Source organism: Melanaphis sacchari, unplaced genomic scaffold, assembly GCF_002803265.2.
Source record: "Melanaphis sacchari strain LSU unplaced genomic scaffold, SCAv2.0 Contig49_pilon_pilon, whole genome shotgun sequence".
Lineage (NCBI taxonomy): Eukaryota > Metazoa > Arthropoda > Insecta > Hemiptera > Aphididae > Melanaphis > Melanaphis sacchari.
Window position 1 is genome coordinate 557,962 of NW_020271334.1, and position 24,034 is coordinate 581,995.

At 21.5% G+C, this 24,034-nt stretch overlaps 1 protein-coding gene across 3 annotated transcripts in view; it reads right to left on the minus strand.

Annotated features, from left to right (window-relative positions):
* LOC112598672 (furin-1-like) overlaps nucleotides 1-24,034 on the minus strand; it is a 120,404-nt gene that overhangs the window by 78,502 nt on the left and 17,868 nt on the right. For all 3 annotated transcript variants that reach the window (XM_025345204.1, XM_025345203.1, XM_025345205.1), the window contains exon 2: nucleotides 21,136-21,240. In XM_025345204.1, coding sequence (XP_025200989.1) covers nucleotides 21,136-21,240 — 105 coding nt within the window. The remainder of the gene's footprint in view (nucleotides 1-21,135; nucleotides 21,241-24,034) is intronic.

The following is a 24,034-nucleotide window of genomic DNA, read 5'->3' on the forward strand; positions in this document are numbered from 1 at the left end:
TATGACATTTAAGTTAACTTATTTTTTATTTTCAATATTTTTGTACAATTATTTAAACATTTTCATTGGACGAGAAGAATTTAACTTAATTTTGAATAATTCATATATGCATGAAAAATTAAATTATAAATTTAATAAGTAATTAAAATATACAAATTATACGCTATAACTTTGAAACGTGTATTATTTTGTAGGTGATTGAAGTATAATCCAAACTAAAAATGCATGATTGACCTACATTGTTAAGTTAATTTAGGGTACATTTTAAAAGTAATTTTCTGTTAATATTATCCATTCTTACATACCATACATTGTAAAATATATTGAAACAACTTTTAAAGTTGGCACATCAAAATATCAATAAGTCACGTCAAAAGTTATTGAAGTTCGCTGATAAAGTAGTTAGAAAATATCTGTATCCGAAGGTAAATCAATCATTCTGATTATAATTGAATTATGAAGCAACTAAAAGAATAAAATTTGATATAATATTTTATTTTATTTTTTTGTTAAACGTCTTTTGAAACTTTCAGATTAACCTTCAACTTTTGGATCAATGTAGAACACTAGTCAACTTAAATTCAATATCTCAGAACATTCATTAATATATTTCAAAACATTTTAAATCATTCAAGCGATTTATTATTAATCTTAATATTTTTTTTTTTTGTTTTTATATTACTGTTAATATTTAATTACAAATAACTATTTCAAGCAAATAAAACCATGCGTTTATAACAAAATTGTTTAAATATGTATATTGTTTAGGTAATTATAGTAAAATATGCAATTAGCTAAATAATATAATATTTAATCAATTAATATAAATATATTTCCATGATATAGAATATAAAATATTAAATTTGTTGTTATTATTTAAAAAAATTGAGTACAAAATATAAAATTGCAAAGAATCAATAAAATATGACAATATAAAAGTTAAATACAAACTTAAGCATTTTTTACTAACATTTAATTTAGATAAGGAAACAATTATGTGCATCTTATGACTTCTATTTTATATTGAGCTAAACGGTTGATTATTTTGTTTCTGATATATACTGTAAGTAACTTGGATGTATAACAAATACATTTATTTTAATAAACTTTAAGTACTTGATAACATGTTTTCAAACCGACTTTATAAATTCTAAGATATTTACTGGAATTTTAAGACTTGGAATGCAAACTTACTCAACCTGACTTAATATTTTTACTATTAAAATTTTAACTTAGATCAATATCAAAATTATAATTTTTTTTTATTAGTCAATTAAATATTTTCTATTTTTTTTTTAAAAAAATAATATATTATTATATTTAATTGAAAATCTATATTATAGAATTTCTTTCAAATACTATCAATGTAAGTAATAAATATTTATTTTTTTAATACATGGAGTACTAAAATTATGTGGTCCATTTTATTATGTTTACCAATTGCATAAGTTATTTATTTTTTATCAATTATTAATTAATATTCACTTGTTGTTAACTTTATACAAATAAAACTTATAAAATTCTAATTATTAAAATCTGTCGATCATTACAATTCATGATAATGTGTAACCAAAGAATTTAATATATTTCCATCCATTGTATTTTACAAATCACGATTTATTAGTGAACATTTCCTTTGAAATGTTTAAAGCTGCTTTTGTTTTGGACAATATTAGCACGCACGGTCAAAAACACGCCGTACGCAGCCAAGTATGGTATAATATTTTATACGACCAGCAAAAGGTTAGAATTAGGTCACTCATTTGCCAAGAGCAAAAAAATGTTAATGACAGCTTTTTCAATTTATTTTTTCTATGAATAAACTAAGTAACATCCAATGCGTTCAACTAATTTATGATTTAAATATTATTACAATTATGTATGAAATATCAAATACAATGTTATTTTAGCTTACAAATCAAAATGAAACTATATAAATCAATTGAAAATATTTTTTTAAATATCTAATTTATTAAAATACTGAATCAATAATTGTATCAGTATTGTTGAAAAACGTAAATCTCTTTTGAAAATAATGTGTTAATTAATTTAATAAATAATTAAATAAAACAAATTTAAGTTAAATGATGAACGGATGAACGTTTATATAAAAAATGTTTGAACAAATTTTTAACGAAATCATGGTTTAAAATATATTTATTTTTAAATTTTATTATATATATATATATATATATATTATCGTTTGGTATTGATTTATTAATCGATGCCGATGTTAAGCAAAGTATCGCATAAAATATTAGCAGTATGAATATACTAATACATACCCTTAATATTTTGAATAATTTATTATGCATGGAAAATATGTAATTGCAAAAAGTTTCAATTCGTTAGGTTTATAGTTTATTTTTATTTAAAAAAAAAAAAAAAAAAATAGTGTTATGTAAATACATATAAAATATTTTCTGCATATTTAGTTATATATTTTGCCCTTTTCCCTTTCCATTTTCTATAAAGTTTCAACTAGAACCAGTATTTTAGTTTTTTACTAAAAACACTACCTTCAAAGTTAAAAGTTGAAGGGTTTCTTATTTATCTTAAAAATTATATTAGGTAAACATATTAAAAAAAAGTCATTATTATGAAATCAATATGTTAATTTCTACGCTTAAAATATAAAATAATAATTGAATTAATATCAAAAAAATTACATAAAATATATTTTTTAGGTTATAAATTTTTGATTCAACAATTATAAATTATTTTGTCAAATAATAATATAATTTTAACACATGGTATAGAAATAAAAAATGTAATTAATTTTTATGATATAATTCTTACTACTATTTATTTCACATAATCAATAGTTTATAATCATTAACCTAAACAATATAATATATTCATCAATAAATTAGCTATAAATTTGGTAACACTAAAACCTAATCAGATTATTTAATACGACGATAAATACTTATTATCATCGTTTAATATACAAGAAATTATATTTATAAATTAATTTAAATAAAAAAAAGAATAAAAAGAAGGATAGCTAAAATACTTCATTTTATCAAATGACGCGTAAATAATATATAATAATGTCTAACAAAAACACACATAAATAAAATGAATTCAAAAAAAGAAATAAAGATTACAATTACATATTCGACCTAATTCTTTCAAGAGATTTATCTTTACAATGAAGACCTTGGTACTAAATGTTGTTATCTGTTGAATTATTCATTTCAATCAAAAGAAGATTAATAAAATATTTTTAAATAATAACATTAAAACTAAAACTTGAACATGATATCCTTTATTTTTTATTTAGTTCAATTTAATGTCGTACGTTTTTTTAAGTACCTAAAAAATAAAAATTTAAACTAAACAAAAATAAAATTGTACCATTAAATATAAACACATACATAATTATCTAATTTTTAACATAGTTTAAAATAATTTAATTAATTGTTCTCAAATATATAATTTGGTATATTTTTATATTGCTATATTGCTATATAAATTCAATAATATATTACAAAATTCTTAAAATTTTCTAAGGTAATATTACGAATAAATGTTTAGTATTCCGTTTATTTTTTTTTATGAATATTTTATGGAATGATGTTATAAAGTTCTTATCTGAAAACTATTGAAATAAAACAAAATTTATTTTTTTGTAATACATTTTAGTAATATTTTGAATACTGCAGTTATTTTTCAGTTAAATAGTAACATGAATTCTTAACAATTGCATAGATACAGTAATATGTTTATAATTTGTTTGTTTATAGTAATTTAAACTGCTTTTCTGATTTTCAAAAGAATTTAAATCAATACTTGTAATTAATCATATAAACAAGTGGTACAAGAAACATTTAATAGTATTTCTATATTAAAACAAAATATTTTGTGGACAATCAATCAAACAGCTCCAATTGTTGATAACAATAAACAAATGCATTTCTTAACTATAAATAATTCAATAAAATATTGATATAATTGTTTAGAACTTAAGTTAAATGTATTACTTTTTAATGATAAAACAATATATCATAACAATATCTAATTGCATCAGCAATAATTCAAATCAAACATATACTTCAAATTAAAGTTGGTACATATTCAAAATTATTACAATATTTTTTTTAATAATAAAAATAAAATTTTAAAAATGTCAACGAATCAAAACATTTTCAAAAATTTTGTTAACTAAATAGTAATATAACTTGAATAATAAAATATATTTAGTTTTTAATATTTATAAAAATTAACTTTGAAAATCTTATTGCAAAGACAGATCCATCCCTATACTCAACACGTAATACAAACTACTCCATCAAACACATCATCATCCACTGCCCTAACTTCAACGAAGCTAGGAAAGAATTCAAAATTTTAAATAACCTATGAAGAAATTATCAGACTTTCAAATTAAAGTGTTATATTTAAAAAAAATTGGATTTTACAATAGCGTAATATAAAAAACCTAATGAAAAAATTTAACACTTGTAAAGCTAATAACCTGAGTATTTGATGCTTAACCAATAATAATAATAATAATAAACAAAATAACTTTAATTTATAAATATTAGATAATTTAATTAATATTAAAGTATATTAATTTTTTGTGTACATGTATTCCTTTGAATTTATACTCAATAACTTAACTAATTAATTCTGATTGAACAAAAATAATTATCTAGTATAATTTGTAATAATGGAATAGAATTTTTTTTATTTAAAAGTTATGATCGATAATTTTTTTTATTAATAAGACAAAATTAAAAATGAATATTTATATAAATATATATTATATCTAAAAAAATAAAAAATAATTAAGGAAAACTTAATTATAATTATTTTAATAATAAGTTTAAATTTTTTCCTAGTTCAATACGATTGGAGCTTTAACAAAATACCTATTACTTGTACGTTTTTATAATAAAAACTTAAAATATCGTAAATAAATGTATGCTCTGTTTGAAGTTAAAAATTAACGAAAATAATAATTTTTCTTCCTATTTTTTGTGATTTAAAAAATATTTAACATAGAAATTTTCTTTTTTTTATTTTATCACGAACTAATTGTAAAAAAAAAATATATATATATATATAAACAAAAACATCTTAAGATTATAAAATATTTTTTATAGCATTAATAATATTTAAAACTAAAAAATGTCTTATAGTGAATACATTGTTTGATACTAACTGATATATACTCATTACTCATAGACAATTGCATTCAGTAACTAATTTATAATTTGTTCCAAAACCAAAGCCCAAAATTTCTCCCATATATTTCATTGAAAAGATATCAATAAAAACTTCAAAAGTTAATGTTTTATCGCGTCTAGAAATCACTTTTACTTCATACAACTCCATTTTATCGTTGGCACTTGTGCACAATATTAATTAAACAATAAACACTGCCAAGTTCCACCAAAATCCAAAATTCTATGCTAGTATAAAGCGTATTAAAGGAAATTCGCTCAACTATTATGAAACCTATCTCTAACTCTATTGCTATATCAGTCTCCACTTATCTCGCAGGCGTTATGTAATATAATTTGTATATTATACAACTTTTGAATCAAACAGAAACAAATACTTAATTTAATAATCCCCCAAGTAGAAATTGCAAAGCTCATAAAAAAAAAAGACACAAACACAAATGTATATTTATCATATTGTTTCTAAAAAATCATTTAATTATATTATGATTTCTTGTTTTAAATATTATAATTTGTAAAAAACTTTATGTATATATAATACATACCATAATTAAAAAATCTAAACTTAACATTATTGTACTCAATTTAGAATTTATAAAAATTCTTTATTCTGAAAATTAAATACAGAGTGAATTAAAATACACCAAGAAGGTACTTAATAAATAATTTCTTAAAAATTAATATAATTTTTGTTTTGTATTCTCAATTACTTAAGTATTTGGATTAAGCAACTCAATATCTTCAATTAATTTTTATTACTAAGAACTGTTTTAATTATATATTTTAGTATCATAACAACTAATATAAAATAAACAAATTTAATTCTAACTGAAATTGAAGATTCAAATATTATTATTAAATTTACGATTAAGAGTATTGATAAAATTATTATCATTGAATTTGAATTAATCACAATGCTTAGTTTATCTCAATTTACTTATTAACTTAAATTGTTTTATTTCCCATCATTTAAATTCGAAATGCTTAGAAAGATATTTTTACTCTATATTTTTTACGTAAATAATGATTTCAAAACATTAGTAAACAAATATTTATCCTGTGCTTTAATAATTATTATCATTTTATTTCTGTTAAAATTATTCGAAAAAATAACAATTTTATTATTCGTGATTATCAATCAAACCTATTTAAAAATATAAAAATAATTTACTTCTGAACTGTTTAAAATAATGATAGTCAATAATTAAGAATCATATGTAATTAAAATTTTGAAAGAAAAAATTCTAATTTTTTAATACAACTTTCATTTATATAAAAGTAAAAAAAAAATAAAAACACAGAATAGAAAAGGCTTAAAATGTTAAAACGTTCAAAGTATGATGATTGTTATATTTATTTTGTTTTTTATTTTATATCCCATCGTTTTGATATAAATGCTGTTATTAAATTTCATTAAAATCATGTTATTAAAAGTTTTAATTATATAAACTTTCTACTAATCGAACTATATTCATACCTACTTATTACCTAACCTGTTGGTTTATTTATTCTTTTAATTGATTTTTTTTTTAGTTTCATTACATACAAACTTTATTGACAATGTAGGCATTTATTATACATTATTTTTATTTTAATTGCTTAACTAAAATAAAGTTACTTTTATTTGTTAAATATTTTGTTTGAAAAAAAAGTTTTTAAAATGTATTAACAAGTAATATGTACTCGTATAAATAAATAATTCAAGAAAAAACAAACTATACATTACAAACAATATTTTAATATTAATTATGTAAGGTAAATTATACGTATGAATAGTTGAATAATATATTTTATAATAACATTGCGTACAAATAACAATGATATATTTAATGGCAAAAAATTCTAGATCAAAACGTATAAAAAAATAACTAAAATTTTAATTATTCAAAAAAAAAAAAAAAAATTGTCAACAAGAATATTTCCATACTCTATTTATGGACTTTCGGAATTAAAACTAATCGTAAAACGAGTTTGAAAAGGTCTGTACTCTTCAGAGTAAAGTAAAAATTAATTTCTATTTTAAAATATTATTGTATTTCAAAAATAATTTTCTGTATTATCTTATACTCTTAATAATGAATTTACGTCAATCGGTCGTATAAAATTAGTTGTCTGAAATTGGTCAAAGTATATTTTCGTTATAAAACACGAATATTGATTTAAGAACATTGTATAGGTACAAATGGACAATAATCATTATTATAGTACGTTTTGTGATAATAATTTGAATAATAGCGTTTACAAATTTATAGCCACCATTATTATACAATATCTATACGATTATATTATATTAGGATAGTAAATATTATCGGATGTAATTTATCTTAAATAAAATTAATATAGTTCCTCTGTAATTTGTACTGTGTGAACGAGTGCACTGTGTTTCATTTCTGTGATAGTTTAGTGCTAATTTTATAGTTAATACGAAAATATAAAAATAATAATTAATATGACTCAAGATTTCATTGAAAATGAAAGAGGAAAAAATATACTCGTACTGTTTTGAAAGTCAAAATAATGAAAAAACTATATGGATATATGTTGAAAATATAAGAAAAAAAATGTTAAGTCAAAATAAATTCAGATGAATATTCCATTTTAAGTGATTTAATCAAAATACCACATGTTCATTTGCCGGACATAATCAAAATCGAAGCTAAAAGAACAATTGGAAATTTAAAAGAGCTTGTTAGAAAACTGAACTCAGTACTCAATCTATTGTAATAACAAACTATTGCTTCAGAAGTAATAATAATAATCAATGATTAAATTTTTCTAGTATAATATATATTTTAATCTAATAGAAATTTTAAACATTTTAGTTAAATAGTACAGCAGTTTCCGGTCAAATGCCCGGCGTTTTCTTGATGAAAAGGATTATTCTGTGCATAAAGGAACGCGAAAATGCAGCACCAGGAATACCGCAATCACTACATGATCTTGTAATACCAGAAGATTATAAAAAAACATCAGACGGTAATTTGTTTTTACTCTTTGATTCTGTCGATCATGAACCGGGTAACTGCGATCGTTTTCTACTATTTTTCACCGTCTGAAAATGGTCCAGTATAATAAAAATATAATGAAGAAATATATATATCAGGAATAGCTCATAACTTATAATACTTATATTTTTGCACATATTATTAAACATATTCTTTAAAGAAAAATTACTACAAAATATTATATTATATAATAAACTTTATTTTTCAAACAACTAATTTTTTTAACCGACCTATTTTTCAAATGACCAATTTCAGACGACCAACTTCACTACAACAAAATTAATACGACCGATTGTTATATGTTGATAACAACATTGTAAAAAATCCATGTTGTAAATATTTAACTTTAATGTTAAAATTTATTAAAAAACAGTAGAAATACATACTAAGCCACTATTAAATTTTAAATTTTATAATAACATGTTAATTTTCTTTATTTTTAAAAGTAAAAGGGACTTAAATATATATAATTAAATTAAAATTGAGTACCAATACACTATAAAACAATTTTGTATTTGATAGTGGTATAAATTGTTAATAATTAATCCAAGTATTTTGAATTTCCGTTGTGTATATAGAAAATAAAAATTTATGTAATAGAGTAGTTTGAAATATCCACGATTTATAGTTATTCAATTAAAAAAAAACTAAAATCTTTATTTTAATTTTAATAGCTATCCAGTTTTATCTAAATAGTAAATTTAAACTTTTTATGTCTATTTAAAAAAAAATAATTATTTTAGATATTTTAGATATTTTTTAATAGAAGTATAACAACTTATGAGATTTTCTAGGTTTATTTATATTATTAGAAATGTAGGTATGGGTTATTTTTCACCTTTGACCCTAAATAATATAACCAATTAAAATTTTCTATCAAAAACCATCATTGACGTTGAAAACTTAAGCTTAGAATACATAACTAGTTTTTTAAAAAAATAATAAAAAATCATTTTAAAACCAATTCACATATTACTTTTCTCAGATTCTAAAGCTGAAATTTCCCAACATATTTAGTATTTGTTTTTTAAAGAATCTTAGCTGATATCATTTAATTATTAATCAACACAATTGTAAAAATAACATTATAATTTGCAAATAATTATGTTTAGCTACGTTAAAATACATTTGTCTTACATTCAATCTCATTAAATAATTACACTACCAATAATATTATCGAAATTAAAGTTTTACAGATAAACGTGAAAAAGTTTTAAAAGACACTTAAGAACAATGTAAATGATTTTCTTCATTTGAAAGGTTTAGTTTTTTTATCTAGTAGTTTTAAAAAGCTACACTGTTTATAATAAAGATAATCTTTATATTTGTTTTAACTTCAAATAAACATAAATAGGTACTAAATTAATTTTGTTTGAGTATCCGTCCAGTTCAAACCAGTGAAACGCTAACTTTCTCATTTAACATATCCCGCAAGGTTGATTTAGAATACACGTTAATCAAAAAACTCTAAAATTTTAGTTGCAAGTTGAAATTTAATACATTTTAAGTACATTAAAACATTTTCAAATGTTAATTTTGTTACTCACACGTTAAAAACTTGTAAATATTTGAAGTACCTAAGTAGAATAATGAACGACATTGGACACACAGTTAACTATATTTCAAAGTCCTTAAAAATCTAAACAAATTGAGTCATGACTACTATACCATAGTGATGAAAGTTCTGCAAAACTATTTTGTAATGTCATGTTCCAAGTAGTAAAATGTATGAAACGCCGTATTTCTAACCTTTAAAATAGTTAATCATTTTATGATGAGTTTTTTTGTTAGTCTCTCGGATAGCTAAATTTAATATAGGTAGCTTATTTAAAGATATATTTGGACAATTTTATCGAGTTTTATAAACTTAAAAGACAATAATTGAATACTTAAAGTATTTATTTCAACAAAAATATTATAATAGACAACAATAATTATATTTAAAAAAAAAAAAAACTACATACCAAGTATTTTCTCATTAGTGAAACTGCCATATATATATTTTTTTTTTTTTACTAAAATTATTTTTTTTTCTCAATTTTGTACATACAAAACGAATTGAGAATGATTATTTATTTATTTATAGCATATTATGTAAAAATCACTTTGTTACTTATTTATTTACTTATATATTTTACATTTTTATCATAACATAGGTAGCATACAAAAATTATATATAAACGATGAATGAATAATTTAATTTTTATCTTTTAAATATTTTTCAATATAATAATGAACTAAAACAAAATATACAGAGGTATAATTACAATGTTTTGGGAAAAAAAAATAGTTACCTATAATAAACATTAAAATAGATGTATCAATTTTATATTTATATTAATATCAATATGTCTATAAAGAGTATAATAAAATTATAAATATATTGATTATCATAGCTTATCTAATAATGAACAACCGATATACGTATGCTCTAAAATGTATAAATAAATGAATGTAATATGCGTATCCGTATGTAAAAGTTCCGACATAGTCTTGCGGGAATTCGGCCCCAAATTATCATCATAAATTTTAATTTACAGCTTACCCAGATACTTTTTTTGGTACAAGTTTTTTTTTTTACGATACAGTCACTAGAGTTACATAAATTTTCTTGAGAAGCTAGGGAATCCATGACGTTGGTTAATATTTTTTTTTTCCAGTGAAAAGGGTGGATAAACTACCAAAAAGCAATCTGTTATGAACTGGCTACATTTGTTTCAACCATGCGTAACCAAACTTCATATGTAATAAAAGCTTTTCTGAATCCTTGACATTTCAAATATCATTTAAAAATAATGCAATTGTTTTAAATTATTAATTTATAAGTTTTAACCTAGAAAAGAAATATATTAAAACATAATATATATGTAACAACAAAGTATTTTTTCATATCTATATTTCATTGAATAATAGACACACTATTGTGCATTTGGAAAATTTCTCATGAAGTTATTATGAACTGATAAATTTAAAAGTAAAATATGAACCAAACTACTGTAAATTTGACTTACTTTTATCATCATGAAAATTATTTAAATAAATTGTATACTTTATTGTATTGTTTGGAGGTAGATAAATACAATATACTAAGTCATATTTATATATAATTATAAAATGCACGAAAATTCAAACATTAAAATCATATTTTTTAAACTTAAGATAATTTTTTCTAGTATATATTGACCATCTTTTATTGTAGAGATGGATTATGAAAATATATTTCATTAATAAATGTTATTCAGTGTGGTGAAATTAAAAATATTACTTCTCGTAATAAATAGTTTTAAAATCGTCAATGAGTAATTTGTTATTATTTATTTATCATTTATTTATTATTCCTTAAGATAATTATTTTATTAGTATACATTATAACATAATAATATTTTACATTTAACTTACTTAATAATTCTTCATTTTTTTTTTTTTTTTTTTTTTTTTTTTTTATAATAAAATTATTATATAATATGTTCATTGTTTATTACATTTTTTTACTACTTATATTCAAATAAATTATTATTGTATTGCATAACAATAATCATATTGTTAAATTACCGATAACTATCTTAATAAAACTTGAATATGCTATATAAATAACGCACACATTTGCACTAACATTTTATTCTAACTTTAACTTTTCAATGGATAAAATACACAAGAAACAATAAAATAAAACAAAGTTGACGTATGTCATATTATAGTGTAAATACTAGGTTTTATCATGACCTGTCCGATTTTACTTGAATAGTTCTCTATTAAATCTTTGACCCTTAGTGCAAAAATACCGTGAGTGCAGGTAGAACTTCTCAATAGGTATTTTTTTAGCGTAATACTGAACTAAAACGTCGCGAAAAAAAAGATAAAAATTCTAAAGAAAATACAAACGTCGTTAGATTTTTGTGTTTATTTGTGTGGGTTACAAAGCTACCATACTATTTTAAATGGCATGCCAATAAATGTTCAGTTCTCTGACATGAGATAAATGGCAAATTTCCCAATGGGTTCTTCAAAGGAAGCATGGTGGTGTGTCTGTGTTAAAAGTTTTTCCACCAAAAGAAAAAAAAAATGTGACGATACAGATCGAAATAACTGCGAAACGAATAATCGATTTTCTATTAGACAGCTTACACGCCAACCGATAAAGACTTGTCGATTTTTTTTCCTATTCTTGTTCTCTAGTATATACTCTATACTCTTTAACATAATATATCACAATTGTATTGAATATTATAAAAGTCAACAAGGCTTTAGAGCATTGTCGATTTTCGTATCAATTTAAATTTTTACAGTAGAGGTAAGAATAATAATAATTATAATAGCTGCCTTGGTGTTGGTGTAGTTTCTATTTTAAAACTTGTTATATCTATAATTTTTAATAATTTCACTGTATAATATCGTTTTCATTTCAAACTCAAAACAGCAAAATTGTTTTACGTGTAAGTCACAGCGTTGTATTAAAAACAATATATTGGTGTTACGTACTGAATCGATTTATTATTATACGGTACAGACGTGAACCATTAGAATACAACGACTAGCTGGAAAACATCAGTTAATCGCGCGCGATGAGGGTTGAGTGATTGGATGCCCCTGTGGGTTGAACGGTTTTTCGTGTTCAGTGTAGTTGTCAACAGTATACGATTTCCCACCGTGTCATGACATTTTTTTTAATGGTTTGCCTTGGTAAATTTGTTTTCCCTAATCCCGTCTTTTTTTTTTTTTTTTCAGTATAGATTTTTATTATATATATTAATTCTACACGAGAATTCACCTGTTGCACATCATGCAATTGTATTGCATTATCGTAAATACTGTTGGTTTTAATAATATTATTATAATTAATTATTATTATTTTCATATATTATGCTTAAAACCCATAGTAATTATACTTTTAAAAAAGAGATTTAATATAATTATTTTATCGTATAATAAAAATTATTATACATTTTATCAAGAATAAAAAATAAATAAGATATTCTCACAATTTTTTACTGAAGTATTAAAAATATTATTCAAATATATTTTAATTAATAATTTAAATGAGCACAATAGATGCACTACCTTAAACTTGTCTACTACTCAAATGCGTGGTCATGGAAAATATAGTAGTAATATACAATTTAAAAAAGAAAAAAAAATGGGAAACCATTCTGTCGTACAATAGTTGTCAAGTGTACCTCGTTATTATGGCAATTCACTGTAATGGACCTATATGTTAAATTTGAATTCAACGATACATCATTTCACATAAAAAAATATTCTAAGCAAAGACGATCTATTAGTTTAAATCGTCAAGTAAATTTTATGAAATTTCTTCTATTGTTAGTAATACTGTATATTGAATTGATTTTTTCTAAAGGTATTGTATTTGAAAAACCTTATGTATAATATATTTTAGTAATTACAACAACACAATTTAAGTCGTTATCATTTATTTAAATAGCTAGTTTTATCTAAATTTGAATCAAAATTGACTAAAAAAATAATATGTTCATGTATTTTTTTTAGAACAAAATATTCACTAGAAACCTAATATTATATTTTTTTGTATAGTTTAAAAAATCAAAATTTTTATAAATGTATAATTACAAACTACTTTTTGTTTTTTAGATAAATTTTATCAAATACTGAACTAAAAATTTTCATCAAAAAAAAAAAAATAAATATGATTATATGAATCTTTAACATTTTAAAATAAATTTAATGAAAACAAATGAAAATATTTTAAATACATTTTAAATTTTTTTGAAGAGAGCAACAATATTTTTATCCATATTTATAGAAAAAAAATAATAATCATATCGAGTCTCTATAAACATCTCTACAAGAACCATAAAGTATTTTAAAAGTTTATCAATACACATACAATTATTGTAGAATAAACGTTACGTGAAAATATTAGTTTTTATTTTTGAATAATAACAACAAAATACTTAAATTATTAAATCAGAAATTATTATTTTATACTGCTTTGAAAAATTTAAACATCAGTCCCCATAATAAATATTGATGGAATTACGCTAAACGTTAAGTTTTTTTTTTTTTTTTTTAAATATCTAGTAATTAGAATTTAAGAAAAACATTTTATTAAATGTTTTGATTTTGGATATAAATATTAAAATTTGTAGAAATTTTAAACTACAAATTTTCATAATTTTGCAATTTTAACAAATCACGTCAAAATTTTAATTTTAAATGTTCATAAAAAAATATTGTGACTTTATTATATTTTTAGTATTTTTTAATTTGTGTATTAAAAACTTATAAAGAATCAGCTATATTTCAATAAGCAGTCACTGCCGTTGTATGTGTTTCTTAAATATAAAATAATATGAGTATAGTATGTAATCTATAAATGTTTTAATACTTCATATCATCATTGGCATTATTGTATTATTTATTATTTTAAAGCGATTGATACATTTTAGCTTTTTATTTTTTAATATTTATTACCATTATTAAAATTGATTTCCAAAAAGTGAGCTTTAATGAAATTAAATGAGGCGTGAATGTACTACTGACATAACAAGTGTAAATGGTTTAGTGTCATATATAGTGCGTAGAACTAAAAAATAATTGTAAAAACATTGTATAGTGTTTTTTTTTTTTATTCACTTGTAAATAGTTGTAAGATTGTGCACCTAATTCATTGTGATTCCTATCTTAGATATATTGGAATATTTAAAAAGAACACAAAATAAAAAAAAATTGTGGATTTTTAACCTAGAAACTGGTAGGTATACTAATAAAAAATTGAAAACTTTTTGGAAGCCTCTCAGATCGAAATTTTTTTAAGAATATATGTAGTATAAATAAAAATTTATTAAATATGGGCTTAGCCAAATATTGATTACTAAGATTATAGTATAAATGTACTGTATTTTGTCATTAGTTTTTAAGAAATAATTTAAAAACAATGTTTCGTAAATAATATGTATTTGACACTTTTTTTATATATTTAAAATATTATATATTTCATACTATACTATAATTTAAATTAATGTAAACCATATTATTGATAAATAGCCAAATTAAATTCTATACAATTTACAAGTTGTTTTTTTAACTGAAAGATTTTTTTTCAATATTTATAATAAAAAATTTCAAATTTCAAACTTCTGGAATTTTATATTATTTGTAGAATTACTAATCTAAATATTAGGTGAGCATTATAAGTATGGTTATTCATTCTTGAATTACACTAAAAAAAAAAAAAAACAATTAAATACAGAAACTTATTTTGTGTAAACATTTTCATTTTTTATTTATTATTTTATTTTGCCATATATTTTGAAAAATACTTAGAATTGTCCATTGTTAATTCTCAAAAGTACCAACTAGATCCAATTTCCTTCCCATCACAGACCACACTCAAAGTTAAAAGTTAAACATCAATGTATTTTTTTATACTATATTACGTGAATACGTATTAACATAAAAAAAACACATCATTGTAAAATCAATACATTCATTGCTCCGTCCAGAAACTAAAAACAAGTATGGTATAAAATAACTATATAAATTATAATTTACGTATAAGATGATGTAAAAATACTTTTATATAATATATAGTACACGATTGAAATACAAATAATATGAACAAATATAAACTGATTAAATTATTTTTACATAAATTAAATCAATAAAGTGATTACCATAATCAATAACTCACATAGAATTTATTTTGCGGGTAAACGTAAACGATAACAAAATACAATATAATCATTATTGAAATGTTCATTCAGGTATACTAAAATGATTGCATTTAATTGATAAGTAACATAACTTAACAATAGACAAAGTGAAACAGACCTAAAGGATCCCGAAGCACCATATAATTTAGCGAAATAGATTACTAACCACAAAACTTCAGCTTTTATCTATTAATTCATGTAAAAATCAGAATGGCCGTCAGCTGTGGGTAAAAAAAAAAAAAAATGAACTAACATACTTTACGAAGAATTTATAATATATACTGGCTATTATTTACAGGTTAGTAACTAAAAGCCAAAAACAGATATTAAAAAAATATTGAAATTTCCATATTTTAACGTAGTTATAATTGATTCTCAATTATTAGAAGAATTTTATGAAACTTATAAGTTCTAATATTCTGCTTGTTTTACTCAAAATCCCAATGGCTAACAAAAAATAATTTATACTTTATTACACACATGTCCAATACTTAATATTATAAAAGATTAAAAATGGACGTATACAGAACTTCTTATTGAAAAATTAAAACCATTATTTTAAAATTAAAATAAGAATAAATATACATATTTTACCAATATTTAAACTTTAGATCTTAATTGTATAAATGTATTAGTTTTACATTTAATGTGGTTTATTTTTTTGTTCATGTTAGTTATTAGCTTTCTGAGATGTAAAAAGTTGTTCAAAATTCACTTTTAATAAAGATTTCTAGAGAAAAAAAAATGATCTTTTTCGTACGCTGAAGAGGTTAAAAGTTAAAATATTCATTAATTTTTAAATTAGCTGATCGAGAACACATAATATAGAAATATTAGTGATAAAATTGGTTATTTAGTTGTAATTCAAAAATTAATAAACATTAATTCTTGGATTTTCACCGAATATTTACAGTTGGCATTTTTTAGAAATTATACAATATGGAAAATATTTTGAATTTTACTCTAATTTTTATAAAAATTTGAGATATTAAAGTTTTTTTAATCAAAAATATGAATATTTTAGTAAAAAAATTTCTTTCAATAATTAAAAAAAAAAATTAAAATATGAGTTAAAAAATGACTTTATCAAGTTAATATCGAATAATCTAACTTCTTAGCGAATTTTGCAATCAATTTTAGATTTATATGAAAAATACCCTTTCTAAACAATTTTGAAAAAAAAAGAATACTCGTTATTTAATGTTTTATTCTTAAAAATTAAATTTAAATAATTAACGTAAAATGAATAAAGATAAAAATAACCAAAAATAAAAAAGAGATCAAAAAGTTTTGTTTTTTTCACGTTACACCTGTAGATATCAACAATTATCATAATCATGAAAACGTATTTATAACATAATGAAATTTGAGAGGAACTTAGTACAGTGTTTTTATTAATATTTATTTTTATTTTTTTTGTAAATTATACATTGCATTGTAAAAAAAAAAAAATTCTATATTTAAAAGTAAATACTTTAAAAATATAGAATAAAAAATATAAACATATTAAGCTAACAATCAAAGTAAATTTGACAGGATAAAAAAAAACAGAATTTATTATAGACAATCATTAAGAATTATGATACAGGATAGACATTTTGTAAAAGCGTGTAAACTTAGTTAAGACCTTCCGCTTTTAACTTAATGATACCATTATAATATATATTATAGATAATAATCATGAACCTGTATTTTAAAATAATTTAAAATATATTTTTTTATGATTATTAAAAATTAATTCATGGTTCATCATAGTTTATTCAGCTTAAAATAATAAATTTGAATTACGAAGCTAAAATAAATCATTTTTTAAATGTTTTACGCTTTTCTGTAAATATTTTTATTTAAATTGTATACTAACTAAAATAATGTATATTTAAATCAAATTAAAATATTGAAATTAATATTCGTAGATTCTGGTAACATAATAAATACATAGAGGTCACAAATAATTAACGCAGTTTTTCGTATCTTAATTAATTTATAGAACTTTTAATTTAATGAATTATTATTGTTTTATTTACTTATGTTTAGATTAAACACCATAATTCAAGAATATATTTACAAACACAAGATTATATAATTTGAATTAAAAGTTTTAATTTAAAGCAAATTGAAAATGTTGTTGTGGGTCAGCTTGACATTTTCAAGCACATTTCAACGCCCATACAATTCTAAACTCAGCTATGTAAAAAAAAAAAAAAATAAGTGAGAAAGAAAAAGGAGATGCAAAGAGAGAGAAAACTACAAAAATATTGTCATTGAACAGAAACATTTTCCTGAATCCGGACATCCGGAGTGAGTTTTTATTTTTCATAATTTCTTTATTATTTTTTTTTATACTATTCTTCCAGTCTATTTTTTCAAACTCCTGTAGCTTCTAATATCATTTGACTTTATGAATTCCGTGTGTTAATATTTAAATTAAATTCTAAAACGGAATTTTCAGAGAATTCCGGGATCATCCAATTACATTAGTTTGTACGTTGTTACCGGACTGCAGACAAAAGCTCAGCGGTTTTTCCCTTCATTTCTCTGAAACACCGTCATCAATCTTGTTCATCCCCGTTGTCGCGGACTTATGTGCACACAAAAACCACTCCGGGAGCCGTTTTCCGGATGTCCCGACAGAATTTAAGAAATGGGATTATAATGTCATTATTTTCACGCCTTGACGGGCAACAATATTAAAACAAGTGTATGGAATTCTATAAACGTTTCTTCTCTATCTTTTCTCTCTTGCCCCATTCCCCCGACTCGCCTGTTTATCCACCCAATGTCATGGGCTTAATTATACAACAGTGGACTTAATCAGTTTTTCGAATATTCAGAATAATATAAATAACTGCATCGTATCAACTTATTTCATTGAAACAAAATAGGAAAACCAAATATATACACATATCTATAGATTTTTATACAAGCAGGTGAAATCATTTTACTGTATAGTAGATGTCTTGTATTTCTCATCATCGAGTAAATCTTTTTTGCGAATGTGTTAAATTAAAATACAATAAGTGGCTTGATGTAGCGCGTTGGCTGTTGCCATTTGCGAAATTCAACTGGAAGTAACGGCCACAACTACTAGTTACCGGATGGGTGACCACCCGTGCTCATAGTGGTTAAAAACCTTGCCACACATACACGTGTTTACTATCAACCGTAACAACATAAAAATTGTAAAAACAACCTACCTGTATCAACTTTACCTCTACCCGTATGTTGATAACCTCTACAACAGTTAATAGCTCTAGTCGCCGGGCTTAAGTTCAGTAAAAAAAAAAAAAAATACAATGATAAGTCATTGCATATGAAAAACGATTCTGAGTGTGACAGCTAGTGTGACAGCCAATAATATAACTATCTCAATACATTTTATCATAAATTTATTTTTTACTTATCTTAAACAAAAATTTCTTATTTATTTTATGTATTAAATAACAAAAATTAGAATATTACATCATTAACTATAACTAATATTTTTTAAGTTATCAAGTTATAAGTTAATATTAGCGTATTATAAAAAAGTTGTGAAGAAGTTCGTGGTGTAAATAGCCTAAATATAATCTAAATATGTTTAAAATGTCATAGTGTTTACCTAGTAAATAACATTATACGTAATGGCAAAAAAGTTTCAAGTCCATACAAAAAGTATTTTTTTTTTTGTTTTTAACAAAAAAAAAAAAAACAAACATTGTTATTTTTCGTTTAAAAATCCAATTTCATAAAAATTTTAACTCAAATGTCTATAAAAAAAAATGTACGTTAGACGTTATTTTCAGTTGCTTTAAGAACACATTTTAGAAACTTGATTACCATTTTAAAGGTTCAGATATTAATGTAAAAACAAAATTATGAATTTTAAAATAACAAATTAAATAAATAAGTTTTATTTATTTTTTTATTGTACAAACATCTTCAATCTACTTACCCTAATGATATCTTAAAATATGCCAATGACGTTAGCCATTGAATTTATAATTCAAAAGCTCTAAAGGTACTATCAATGGTTGCATCCCTCGTCAAAATAAGATCTATTGTTTTGTTTATGTTTGAAAATGTAATCAATAATCATATTAAATAACACAATTAACAAAATTTATTTATTTTTTTGTTTTTATATTCAAATTGAAAGTTTTCAGAATAAAAATAAAGTATAGATAACAAATTTAAAAGGAAACAAAGGTGCATAACATCTTAAAACCAAGAGATTCATATTTCCGCTTACACCTTAAATATATTAACTAGATATATAATTAAATCTATCTGAGCTTAATTTAGTCGAAAATAGTTTATTTAGAACAGTCTAGTAATATTGTACACTTAAAACCTAACGATATTACAATCATGGTAAAAAATAGGTATTTCAACAATATCTTAAATATTAGCATACCTAACTATTTACTTTAATAAATCTATTCCCAAAGTTGTTTTCACTATAATTGAAACAATTTTTTTTTTTTTTTTAATTATTTATGTATTTTTATTAAGTTTATTTTCTATTGAATAATAAAAATACGGAATAAAAGTTTTTTTTGAATTTTGATCATAACTATATGTATTTTTAAGGTGAATTTTTTAACATTCTTTTCTTTTCTTGTGAAGTCATATTTTTTCTTTGTAGGTATCTATGATGGAAAATACGTTACTTTTTGATATGAATTTACAGTTTGGGATTTCGATTTATTTTTTTATGAATTCCAACTGACATATGAATTGTCTTTTAATGTATATATATATATATATATATATATATATATATGAGTATCTGTATATTTCTTTCAAACTTGATAGTCCGAATTCAGTAAATAAATTGAATAAAGAAATTTAATATAGAGTTTAAAAATAAATAAATAAATAAATAAACCAAATGTTACCACGTTTAAAGTTTATTCAAAATGAATCTACTTGGTCACTATCAATATTAAAATTATATTAAAACAAAATAAAATAAAACATTAACAGTAACTTAAAATTCAAACATAGATATTGTTTTTTTTTAATAAATTATCATCACTCATCATTTTTATTTAGCATAAAAAAATATATGTATTTAAATTGAAGCAAAAAAAATTTAGATACAATTAATGTATCATTATTTTTTTTTTTTTTTTTTTATATATAAATAAGAGATTTCTAGTCTATAAACTATCTATATCTATGGATAAATTATTTTAAAAGATAATTATGAATATAAATATAAATATTAACAGATGTTAATCATAATAATTTAATGTTGTATATTACCTGAGGATCAAGTTTTAGACGAGAATGGTATTTTTCATCAACGTAAACTGATCTTTTGTGTACATGTTGATGTTCAAATAAATAGAACTCATTAAGGCTCCCAATCTGTAACAAAATATTTTAGTATAAAAACATTGTATTTTATAGAGTTTTTAAATAATTTGTAGAACACTTTCTATAAAAACTTTTTACCCGCATATATTCTTCCATCTTACTAACGAACTTATCAGTAAAGAATATTATAATATATATAGATTAAAATGTTTATTTTTTTCAAGCATTTAAATTCAAACCAATTTAATACCAGCGTTTAAATTTTAACCAAAAAATTACAATTTTAAAATTCTTATAAGCAGCTAGTTTTAAAATTTAAATTTAAAAATTAGAACGTATAATATTCTTATACTTTCGCTGGTTTATGAATTATAATAACATTTTAAGAAAAATACATAAGTATGAAAGAATTGTATGTATCTAAATTGCCATACTGTGTACAACATAACTAATATAGGATGTGTTACGTTAAAATATTTTTTTTTTAAAAGAAGGACTCCTTCTTTTGCGTCCGCACTCAATTTAATATTATTTTAAGTTAAATAAAAATGTATCGATTAACTTTAATATTAAAATACAACAGTGTTTAAAAGATTATACTGGCCTTAAAATTGGTTGTGTTTTGCGGAAATTGGAGACCACATGCGTGGATATAATATCATATTAAGTATTACTATAGATAAACTTATTAGAATTTAGATCATTATTATAATAAATGGAAGAACTATGTTATGTATATGAAATGTTTTTTAATCAGATAACTACTCGTATAATAATTTTGGTGATTTTTGTTTTACAATTTTGGATCTTTTAGCTTAAGTATTTCAATTTATTGAATATCTATATAAATCTAATTATATTTATGTAAACATATATCAAGCATATTTTTGTATAAAATGTACACAACCAAACAATAATTATGAATTATAATATATATAATTGGTTAAAACTGTAGAAAATATTAATATTAACAATAATTATCAGATAAGAAATAACTGTTAAGTCAGTGTTTTTCCTTTTATTGAAATTCTTATAACATTAAGTACTAAATAAATAAAGTATTACAATGCTTAGACATCAATGAGTTAATATTTTAACTGCTCATCATAATGTATCCAATATAATAGACATAAAAGCTGTAAATTTTCAATATTTATCTTTAATATCGTCGATCATTGTCAAAAACCAGATCGGTGGTAAACAAACTTTTTGCAATTTAGATTTACACGCAATACTTTTGGTATTAGAAACAAAATAAATGACCCAAGTGTAAACTTTTTTCATTTTCGAATTTGAAACCGTAACACATATATTATATATTTACATAATACTATTACATAATCTTATTATAAAATTCCTATATCCTATTACATAGATTAATATATCTAGTATACATTCATATCATATTTTTTCTCAAACTAGTAAAGGCAACAAAATTATCATTTAACTAACAGTTCACAAAATTTTAACACAACAATTATTTTCAATCGTTTTAATTTTCTTTATTATAAATTAAAAATGTCAGTGAAAAATTATTTTAATATATATAAAAAATATCATAGTTTTTTCTGCTACTTAGCAATTTAAAATTAATTTCTAATCTTAATGTAAGTAATAAGCACAGCTTTAAAAATTAAACATATTAAGTTCTATTAAATTGTTTAAATTAATTTATTGATCTTTTTTTTCACAATTTAGCTTATTTTATGAACAACTAATTATGATATAGGTTTGTATAAAATGTATTAGTCTAATAATATAAACCAGAACAATTCTATGGGCATTAGGATACTTTTTCTTAATATTTTATTGATTTGTATTCGTTATTTTTCTTATATAATACAAATATACTTTTAATTCACAAATACAATTTCAAATAAAACGTCTCTGTTAAATTTTATATAGTTTATAGAAACGACGTTCTTAAAATATAATTAAAATAACATCGTTTTATTATTTTGAAATTCAAACAGGAATGGAGAACACAAAATATTTTCAAAATTTACTTTTAATATCCACGTCAGTTGAAACCAATAAAAGTGTAATTTCATTACATCTCAGTTCAAAAGCATTGTCTTATTGGTACCCAAGGGAGAAAAGAAAAATAATGATAAAAATAAAAACTACTTTGAACATTTCACACGAATTAATATTAGTCTCATTCCTATTAATATAATACAATTTAATAACAATATTATTCTTAAGACGCAAAAAATATATGTATACTAACTTTGGTAAATAATGACGTATATTAAATATGATTATAAGAATTCCTTAAAACGAAGAGTCACCACGGATTACAGGACTTTAGCGAGTTTACACTTTACAATTGTTTTTTTCGTATCTTACGTTTTAGTTTATTAATACCTATAAAAATTGAAACTATACTTATTTATTTATGTTTTAAATGTATAGCAAGTGAATCTTAGTACATTGATTTTTTTTTAAATAAATAAAAAAAAACATAATTGAATGAATATAATATAATTAAAAAATATATACTTAACGTTTTAATCTCAGCACTTAATTTTTAAACAATAAAATAATAATAATTTAATTTTCTATATAAAATTCAGATGATTATTTGTTTAATTATAAACTAGCCATAATGAATTTTCCATAAATTGTACTTAAAACATATTTTTATGTATTATTTATTATAATTTCAAAATACAACGTTTAGAGATTACCTTACATATACGTTGAAATCTGCAAACATTTAAATATTTTCACAATACCTACATGGAACGTAGAGTTGGTAATATTAATTAATCATATATTTTGACGATCAATATTTTCAATGTATAGAATATACTATTAAGTCAGATATAATACAAAATAAAGT